Source organism: Miscanthus floridulus, chromosome 19 (genome assembly GCF_019320115.1).
Source record: "Miscanthus floridulus cultivar M001 chromosome 19, ASM1932011v1, whole genome shotgun sequence".
Classification (NCBI taxonomy): Eukaryota; Viridiplantae; Streptophyta; class Magnoliopsida; order Poales; family Poaceae; genus Miscanthus; species Miscanthus floridulus.
Window position 1 is genome coordinate 72,494,459 of NC_089598.1, and position 11,018 is coordinate 72,505,476.

Sequence of the window (11,018 nt, forward strand, 5' to 3'; positions counted from 1 at the left end):
TCCGTTGGCCTCCTTCTTGCTTTAGGTGGGAAAGGATCCTCGGGACTTTCATATCCCTCTTCTGACTCATCATCCTCTTCTTCTTCGCCTTCAGCAGCCTCTCCTTCAGGGCCTTCCTCCTCGTCACACTCCTCCTAAGTAAGCATCACTTCTAGATCTTTTTCTACCTCGTTATTGAACTGTTCCTGAGTAAGCGGGTCCTCTAGTGCTTGCTCCTCAAGGGTTGGCTGCTCATCATGCTCGGGGCATCGAGCTGCACGGTCTGTTGTCCGCGACATTATTTCACGCTTTGTTCTAAAAGATGCAAGAAAGTGTGCTTTAGGTACGCGAGAAGGTATAAGAAATCAAAAAGGTCTATAAACCAAAGTAGTCCTATAAAACAACAATATAAAAAAACGAGAAGTAGCAGTGGTAGAGGCCTCAGAAACATGTCAATCATCATCTGATCTTGAACTTGGAGCATCAAGGCATCATAACAGAGAAGAGAGGAGAAGGTAATGTAGGGGCGGCTGCTAATGATGCCAAGTTCCTCACAAGTTCTTGATCATCAGCTCATATTCCATATAATGTATGGACTTGGACAATTTCATCATTAGCAAAACAAAGGAGAGGAGAGGAGAGGGGAGATTTGGCAAAAAAAAAGCAACTGCTGCTTAACAAACATAGTGCAGCAGCTGATGGAAAAATACAGGACAACAAGTCCTGGGCGAGTCCTGGGAGATTTGGCAAAAAAAGCAACAGCAACCAACAGTTAGTAGCTAGAAGTAGCAAGTAGTAGTAGTAAGTAGAAAGTAGTAGAGTAGAGTAAGTGTAGCAGTAGAGTGGTAGTAGTAGAGTAAGAGAAGCAGCCACTTAGGAGTAGTAGTAGGAGCATCAATGAAAGAAGAGCAGCAGTAGGAGTAGCAAGTAGAGGGAGGAGTAGTAAGAGGAGGAGTAGAAGGAGGAGGAGGAGTAGGAGCAGGAGGAGTACTAGTAGGAGTAGTGGTAGGAGTAGTAGTAGTTAAGTAGTAGTAGTAGCAACAGCCACTACACACTAGCATAAGCAAAAAAAATAGAGAAGGAGTGGTAGTAGTAAGAGGAGGAGGAGTAGGAGGAGTAAGAGGAGTAGGAGGAGGAGGAGGAGGAGGAGTAGTAGTAGTAGTAGTAGCAGCAGCAGCAGCAGCAGCAGCAGCCACTACACACCAGCAGTATATAAGCAAAAAAAACAGAGAAGGAGTGGTAGTAGTAGAGTAAGAGCAGCAGCCACTTAGGAGTAGCAAGTAGTAGTAGTAGTAAGTAGAAAGTAGTAGAGTAGAGTAAGTGTAGCAGTAGAGTGGTAGTAGTAGAGTAAGAGCAGCAGCCACTTAGGAGTAGCGAGTAGTAAGAGGAGTAGTAGGAGTAGTAAGAGGAGTAGTAGTAGGAGTAGTAAGAGGAGTAGGAGGAGGAGGACGAGGAGGAGGAGTAGTAGTGGTAGGAGTAGTAGTAGTAGTAGTAGTAATAGTAGTAATAGCATAAGCCACTACACACCAGCAGTATATAAGCAAAAAAATAGAGAAGGAGTGGTAGTAGTAGAGTAAGAGCAGCAGCCACTTAGGAGTAGCGAGTAGTAAGAGGAGTAGTAGGAGTAGTAAGAGGAGTAGGAGTAGTAGTAGTAGTAGTAGTAGTGGTAGGAGTAGTAGTAGTAGTAGTAGCAGCAGCAGCAGCCACTACACACCAGCAGTATATAAGCAAAAAAATAGAGAAGGAGTGGTAGTAGTAGAGTAAGAGCAGCAGCCACTTAGGAGTAGCGAGTAGTAAGAGGAGTAGTAGGAGTAGTAAGAGGAGGAGTAGTAGGAGTAGTAAGAGGAGTAGGAGGAGGAGGAGTAGTAGTAGTAGTAGTAGTAGTATAGTAGCAGCAGCAGCCAGCCACTACACACCAGCAGTATATAAGCAAAAAAATAGAGAAGGAGTGGTAGTAGTAGAGTAAGAGCAGCAGCCACTTAGGAGTAGCAAGTAGCAGCAGCCACATGGTCGAATTATACAAAATCTCAGAACTGTACAACACACCAGCAAAGATAGGATAAAATCATGAAATTTTTAGGACAACAAAGATACTTAAATTATCTACAACTTTTATATTATCTAGGTTCACATAAAAGGTCATTTAAAGCATGAAAACATTTTTCTAACCAAAACTATACCAGCAGGAATTTTTAAGCACACAAATCAAATGTTCTTTTATGCATTTCAGTACTCTTAAAGACAGGTCATTTAAACTGATGAAGCAATAGTTTTAAAGGGTGGGGGCTCAATCTTCAGGGGGAACTTAGAAAGCTTAGGAAAGAACTTCAAGAAGAATTGATTACTCTTGAAAATTTAGAGGAAACAAACTCTCTTTCTATAGACCAGTGGCAAAGGAAAACCTGGATTATCAGTGAAAATCTTAGACTTCTTAAACAAGAAGAGCTATATTGGTATAACAGATCCCATGAAACATGGTTGTTGAATGGTGACCTAAACACCAAATATTTTCATAGAGTTGCTAGTGGAAGAAAAAGGAAAAACATGGTTGTTGAATGGTGACCTAAACACCAAATGATCATTCAGACCATCAACTACTAGGTACCACCAACAGAAATGAGCCAATAGGAGCAGCTAGCTCATAGTTACAAGGACAGATTCAACTTTCATTGAACAACAGACATTTTAAGATAGTGGATAGTTGCAGTTTAGGTAACTAAAAATGTTGGCATGCAACATCCCAAGCAATAAAACAATCAATGTTGCCATAACAGCGACAAGCAGTTCTTTGAAAAAAAAAACAGTTCCTAGCTAGATGTCAGTAGCAAATGTCCTAATAATATCATGGTTTAGTTTTGTGTATTGCGGAAGAGAAACCTTTAATAGATACATATCTAGCATACACAGCGGCAGAAATTTCTAGCACAACAATAACCCCTTGGAACCTTAACCCTTTTACCAGAACAGAAAGAGTGCAGGTTAAATCATGATGTACAGCATAAAGAGTTAACAACTGGCACAAAATGGAGGAAATGCTCAACAGATGTATGGCAACCTTAAGAACAAGCCAGCCTACTTCAGAATGACATCTAGCAGGCAAAATTACTAAGAACAGATCATGCAAGATCAAACAGCTTCATGGTTTTCACGAATCATTTTCACCATAGCCTTGAGTAAAGTTGCATCAAACCAGATCTAACAGCTTGATGACCGAGCAGTTCTACTAGATTAACACACAAGCTATTGAGCAGACTCGCAAGGCAAAGCTAGCAAGAATCACCAGGCGGAGGCAGGGGCGGAGATCACCTGCGTGGCTTGTGGCAGGCGGGGTTGAGCTCGCCTGTGCGCGCGTGGGGCCCAAGGGTGGTGCAGGAGGCGGGCGCCGGAGCCGGCGTCATCGGCGTGCGGGGGCCGGGGGCGGGGTGCCGAGAGCCTGCGTCGTCGGCGTGGGGGGCAGGAGTCGGGGGCGGGCGCGGGGCGCCGGGAGCCTGCATCGTCGGCGCGCGAGGGCGGGCGCCAGGGGCCGGGGGCGGGACGCCGAGCGCCGAGGGCTGGTGTGGGCGGGCGCGGGACCGGCGGCGGGGCCGGTAGCGTGGGCAGCGGTGGAAACCCTAGGCAGCCTGATGGCGTCGGAGGAAGAAGACAGCGCCCAGACGATGACTCCCGTGCGCTACCCTCCAATTTATACTAGGTATCATTTGTAGGGGCGGTTCCTGATCCAGCCGCCCCTACAAATACATTTTTAGGGGCGGTTCCTGATCCAACCGCCCCTACAAATTTTTTTTTTAAATTATAAATTCTATATTTTTATATCATAAAAACACAATTATAAATTCTACATTTTGTTCAAACTTTTTCAAATGAAAAAATGGACTATATAAGTATTGTAGATCTTGATGAGATGAACAACCTTGTTATTCAGAGTTTTTTTATCTGAGGTCATTTAGTGTCTCATTTGAGCAAGTTTGACCAAGTCAAATTTGGTCAAATAAAAAAACAACACTTTGACTCTAGTATTATGAACTCTAAATAACTTCAAATTGAAAAGTTTTGAATACCAAGTTTGATCATCTCAGCAAGATCTACAATTGTTGTTTTGGTCAACTTTCCATTTGAGAAAGTTTGGATGGTTCAAATTTGTGATTTTTAAATTTCGACGCCTACAAACTAGTTTTCGGAACCCTAGGTTATCTCAAATTGAAAAGTTTTGAATACCAAGTTTGTTCATCTCATCAAGATCTACAATCCTTATATAGTCCATTTTTCATTTGAGAAAGTTTGAACAAAATGTAGATCAAATTTCACAAGTGTGTGACATAGTTTCAGAAAGTCTATGAGATTCAAGAATTTATGGCTAGTGTTTAATAAAACTTTCTCAAATGGGAAAATAAGCTATGTAAGGATTGTAGATATTGATGAGATGAACAACCTTGTTATTCAGAGTTTTTCATCTGAGGTCATTTAGTGTCTCATTTGAGCAAGTTTGACCAAGTCAAATTTGGTCAAATGAAAAAACAACACTTTGACTCTAGTATTATGAACTCTAAATAACTTCAAATTGAAAAGTTTTGAATACCAAGTTTGATCATCTCAGCAAGATCTACAATTGTTGTTTTGGTCAACTTTCCATTTGAGAAAGTTTGGATGGTTCAAATTTGTGATTTTTAAATTTCGACGCCTACAAACTAGTTTTCGGAACCCTAGGTTATCTCAAATTGAAAAGTTTTGAATACCAAGTTTGTTCATCTCATCAAGATCTACATTCCTTATATAGTCCATTTTTTCATTTGAGAAAGTTTGAATAAAATGTAGATCAAATAGAGTCATCTGGATGTTGCAATAGAGTGGATGTTCAAATAGAGTCATCTGGATGTTGCAAAGGGTAGTCTCACACACATGCATAAAATGTAGTATCACACACATACAAAAATATGTAGTCTTACACACGTACACAAATATATAGTCTCACACGCAAGCATAAATGAAGCCTTACAAACACACACAACTAGCTAGCCCACTGTAACGACTTTCCCATTAACACCTTTTCGTTCCTATGGCATTATATCTTTGGGGATGTTCTTTTCCACAACACTGATCTTCTTAGGAAAGTCTGTGAATAACGGCATCTCATCATAGTTATTGTAAGCTTCAACATCGTCCACGCCATCAACTCCAATAATGTGTTGTTTCCCGGAGGCAACCACGTGCTTTGTCTTCTTCTTCGGGGGGAGGTTACTTTGTGGGTCAGACATATAGAAAACTTGTGCGACACGTGAAGCGAGCACCCAAGGGTCATCTTGGTAGCCTAGATTCTCGAGGTCCAGGACTCTCAATCTAATCTCGTTCAGTTGGTGTTGTTTGATCCAGCGGCATCGAAACAGGGCCACCGTTATATCCCTTCCATAGTCAAGTTCCCATATCTCTTCAATGATGCCAAAGTATTGGATCTTTCGCCCTAATCCATCGAGAGCCTCTATTCGAACACCGCTGTTTTGGTTCACATATTTACTATCCTTTGCGTGGGTATAGTACGTGTACCCATTGATATCATAAGTATTCCAAGATGTAACTTGTCTCGATGGCCCCTCCGCCAACCTACTGATGGTAATAGAGTCTATGGTTTCTCCAGGCGGTATGTTTTGGTCCTTCAACCATATAGTTAGTCGTTGCTTGTGCTGTTTCATGACCCAATCATCCGAACGGCCATTTCTCTCCGCCATAATGATAGCCAAGTGTTCATCAATATACGGTTGCATCAGTTGTGTACTCTGCAATACACTATAATGCGCCCAACTCACCTCTTTGTAATCATGGTCGATGAACACTTTTCTACCACTGGTGCCCTTCCCAGCCAGCCTACCCTTGTGACAAGAATCGGGTTTACCAATCCCTTTCTGTACTTTTAGGTACTCTTGACAGCACTCGATGACTTCTTCAGTACTGTAACCCTCTATCATGGAGCCCTCTGGGTATGCTCGATTATGCATGTATCGACTTAAAACCGACATGAACCACTCATAGGACCACATTTCATGCAAGTAGCAAGGGCCAAGCGCCTATATCTGATGAACCATGTGAATCATAAGATGTGGCATTATATCAAAAAAAGCAGGAGGTAAACACATCTCCAGTTGGTTTTGTGTCTCCACCACAAATTCATGTAGGTCACTCAGCTCTTCCTTGCCAATCGTCTTCTGTGAGATCTTCGAAAAGAAGTAGCACATGCGGGTGATGGCCATTTTCAAGAACTCTGGCTTTATAGCCCTGATTGCAATAGGTAGAAACACTATCAGCATCACATGGCAATCGTGAGCCTTGCAGTGTGTTATTGACAAGTCCTTCATCGACACTAGCTTCTTCACATTTGCTGAAAACCCAGTCAGGACTTTGATCCCCCTCAGGAAAGTGCATATAGCTCTCTTCTCGTCTGGTGTTAGGTTGAAGCACGCCGCGGGCAGAGTGTATTTTCCATTAGCCTCAGGTACCGGGTGAAGCTGTGGCATCATGTTTAGCTGCACCATGTCTTTCCGTGCTTTCAGACCATCCTTTGACTTGCCTGTGTCCATCAAGGTAGCAATGAGACTCTCAAAGACATTCTTCTGTACGTGCATAGCATCAATGGCATGGGGGACCTCCAAGTCTGGCCAATAAGGCAGATACTGAAAGAAGATCGATTGTTTCTTGAAAGGTACGCCTTCGATAGGAGGTGTGCTTCTATCTCTGTTCATCCCATCTGGATTCTTCTTTCCATAGACGACGCGTATATTTTTCACCATTCTGTACACATGTTCTCCGTTATGACGTCTCTCCGGAGGGGGTTCAATCTCCAGGGCATTGTCATAAAATCTAAAGAACAATTTGCTGCGGTACTTGTGACTTGTCTTTAATAAGCGTCGGTTCCTTAGGTAAACTATCTTCTTGAATGCATCCAGGTACACCCATGTAGTACCATCCAAGCAAACCAAGCATCCCGTCTTCCCTTTGATCTGTCCAGACAAAGCAAACAACATGGGGTAATCATTGGTAGTAACAAATATTATTGCTCTACATATGAAGTCCTCCTTTCAGAACGTATCATACATCTGCTCCCCATGCCTCCATAGTCTCTCCATTTCTTGTATCAAGGGCTCGAGGAACACGTCTATATCAATGCCTGGTTGTTTAGGGCCAGAAATAAGAATAGTGAGGAGAAGGTACTTTCTCTTCTAACACAACCATGTTGGGATGTTGTACATGGTCAAGATCACTGGCCATGTGCTGTGGTTGCTCATCCTCTCATTGAAGGGATTCATTCCATCGGTGCTCAGGCCAAACCGTACATTCCTTGGGTCATCGCTGAATTCTTTGTGCTTCTCATCAAACCTTTGCCACTGACTATAATTAGCCGGGTGTGCAATCTTATCATCATCCACCTTGCGCTCATCATCCCACCATGTCATGAGTGCGGCTTCTTTAGAGTTTAGGAACATACGTCTCAAGCGGTCGGTCACTGGCAGGTACCACATTACCAGGGCAGGAATTCTTCTCTGCTTTGCATCGTTGCCTAATGGAGTGTCCTCTGGGGGCTGAGATTCTTGTACTACCTTTTTTGTACCCTTCTTATTCCTCTTTTTCCCCGTGGATGGTTCGTCCCCACCGTAAAGGTCATTGTTCTTGTACCGGCTGGCCCCACACCGGGGACATTTATCCAATGACTTGAACGTTTCACCACGAAAAAGTATACAGTGGTTGGGGCATGCACGTATTTTTTCAACCCCCATTGTCAATGGACTTATGATCTTCTTCGCTTGGTATGTGTTGGCGGGAACTGAGTTTGGTTGTGGCAGCACCCATGACAGGAGATGCAATAGATCATTGAAACTACAGTCTGACCAGCCGTACTTAGCCTTCAGGATGAGCAGCTCAAGCATGAAACGTAGCAATGTCCAATGTGTCGGACAACCCTTTTCAACACCATACACAGTCTCCTTCGATGCTTTTGTCACTCTTTCCAAATTTTCTAGACCTTTCGGGCTATTTAGTAAAATCTCTGGTCCAAGGGTTCGAATCATGTCATCTAAATCATCTTCAACTCCGACACATGCTCCACCATCATTATTGGCACCACCTTTGTCGTTACCATCCCAACCACCAGCATCACCACCTTGTTCATTGCCAAACTTGAAATCCATTTGTGCATCAAGCTCGGCTGAATATTGGGACAGGGATTCTATGGTTTCATCGTCGTATTCCTCCTCATCCTCGTCGTTAACAATAACCGTTTCACCATGATGAATCCACACTGTGTAGTCCTCAACAAATCCTCGTATAATCAAATGTGATCTGATGATAGTCACATCTGTCCATGCCATACGGTTCTTACAATCTTTACAGGGGCAAATAATTATATCCTTATTCTCTTTCAATGTCGTTGCATGCTTCGTTGCGGCTTCAATAAATTTATCCACCTCTTCACGGAAACCTGCCTTGAACCTTAACGAACCATACATCCAAGAGTTCCTGTACTCCATCTTTTACAACAACAACAAAATAAACATTAAAGGACTACTTATTCAGATATATATAAAAATTAATCAAAGTAATAATTATTTGAGAATAATTATATATACCTCAGATATATATGAATATAAATCTAATATAATTACATGAAGCATACAAACACACCATGGTAGAGGAAAATTAATTAATGGCCCATTTATCCATAAATAATTAAAATACATATTTATTGATTACAATAAACAATTTCAAAGACAACAATTAGCAATAATTATACTTTACACAATATCTTTCGTACAAACCCTAGTCCAATTTTATCAAACATAAATTTACAAAAACGAAATTAATAAAAAAACCAAACCCTAGATCTAGATCACATGCACATGAAACATCCATAAAACTAACTAATGGTTCACTAAAATCAAGAAACATGGACCAAATAAGGGTATGATCTTGTTCCCCTCCCTAATTTACCCTAGTACATTTAAAAGTTGGGTCTAATTTGCTCATAAATAGCTCAAGCACCATAGAAGAGAGAGAAAAACAAAACTCTAATTATTCACTAATCAACCATTAAAACTTTAAAAAAAATGTGGAATAGCATTTTCTTACCTTCTACAACCTCTGCACCAAAGGATTTGAGACCAAAACCTTCTCCCCTTAATAGAGCAATTTTTGGGAGGTGCCCAAGCCCTCCCCAACTTTCTTTCACGGGTTGGAGTGAATGACCCGAGGAGGAAGAAGGTGCTGCTTCAGTTTTATATGGGGGTCATTTGTAGGGGCGGCTGGTGATTGAGCCGCCCCTACAAATAGAAGCTATAAATACGGGCCATTTTTAGGGGCGGCTTAATCACCAGCCGCCTCTACAAATACCATTTCTAGAGGTGGCTGGTGATTGAGCCGCCCCTAAAAATCATACTCCATTTGTAGGGGCGGCTCGTATCACCAGCCGCCCCTGCTGTTCCATTTGTAGGGGCGGCTGGTGTCTGGGCAGCCGAGCACGCCACTGTAGGGGCGGCTCCATCACCAGCTGCCCCTAAAAAAAAAATTGAACCGTTGCTAAAAATCGTTTTCTACGTAGTGGGGTATAACGAGTTGCCTCACTATATACCAGGAACAACCCCTGGTGTGGCTTGTACAACAATCAAGTACAACAACATATAGAGATACACCCATGACAAACTAATCTACTTGGATTACAAGACAAGTAACACGCCTAACCAACCCTCTAGAGCATATCCGCATATACATATGTTAACACACTACACACAGTACAACCCAATGCGACAAACAAGGACCAAACACGTACGTACGCGCGCGTACATTACTACGCCTTCTACAACGCCTGCATGCACATGTGTCCACGTCATTACTCTCTCGTCTTAATTTCCCTCGGGCTCGTCGGAGCAGCCGACGTGAGCGGCGCGTCGCCGTGGTGTATGGGGTCTGGGCCGGAGGGCACCTCTCTCTTGTTGCCGCCAGCACCGTCGTCACGCGGCGTGAACGACGCGAGCGTCGGCCGACGGCCGACGACTAGGCCGCGCTGCTGCCTCTCCCAGTAGGCCACATTGCCGCTTCCTCCGCCACCTCCATTGACAGCGGCGGCAACACCAACCACATCACCCATCGTCTGCCGCCCCAGGCGTGCCGCTTCCGACGTCGTCGTCCAAGAAGCAAAGAGAGCGCAGAACAGGAAGGCAGCCATCGCCACCGTTGCCATCCTTGACGCCATCGTATCGATCACCAAGCAAGCTAAGACGATCTAGTTATATATATTATATAATATGAGTGATCGAGAAACAAAGGATCTATAGCATGCAGAAACAACAATATATATTTGTTGTCTACATACAGATGGTGATCGATCGATGTGGTCAAACACATGAAGCCCAAGACCCATATATATACACATACACACACCCCGCTTCAAAGCCAGGCGAGGAAGCAGCAAGGAAGAATCATTTTAACTAACCGATGGTTAGTTTAGTATTGGTACTAATAAGCCAGTCTTATTCGAGAGTTTCATGACGTTATTCCAAAACTGTCATGTCACATACTCCCTTCGTTCCAAATTATGAGAGTTTCATGACGTTATTCCAAAACTGTCATGCCATATACTCTCTTCGTTTTAAATTATAAGTCATTCCAACTTTCTTAGAAAATCAAAACATCTCAACTTTGATCAAAATTATAGAGAGAATATAAAGATTTATGACATCAAATATATATACTATAAAAATATAATTAATGAAGAATCTAATGATACATATTTGATATTATAAATATTATTATTTTATTATATAAATTTGGTCAAACTTGAAATGCTTTAAACTCTCCAACAAAGTTGGAATGCCTTATAATTTGGGACAGAGGGAGTAGATTGAAATGAAACATGTACGAAACACACACTTTTAATAGGAAGTTTCATTATATGGTCTCATATACATTTAATTTATGACTCATCGATAGTTCTTAATCGTGCCAAGTGAATTTCATCTCCATAAAACTCAATTCTCTCTCCTCTTAAAAATATTACCACAACA

The 11,018-nt window shown here is 42.4% G+C and overlaps 1 protein-coding gene across 1 annotated transcript; it reads right to left on the reverse strand.

Annotated features, from left to right (window-relative positions):
• Positions 1-9,844: 9,844 nt before the first annotated feature.
• Positions 9,845-10,207, reverse strand: LOC136526167 (CLAVATA3/ESR (CLE)-related protein 2-B-like). Its single transcript, XM_066518927.1, has one exon. The coding sequence runs from the start codon at positions 10,205-10,207 to the stop codon at positions 9,845-9,847; it is 363 nt and encodes a 120-aa protein (XP_066375024.1).
• Positions 10,208-11,018: the final 811 nt, after the last annotated feature.

Bases quoted from the DNA above. Each gene is read 5' to 3' on its own strand.
- LOC136526167 (XM_066518927.1), bottom strand. From the start codon at position 10,207: ATGGCGTCAAGGATGGCAACGGTGGCGATGGCTGCCTTCCTGTTCTGC.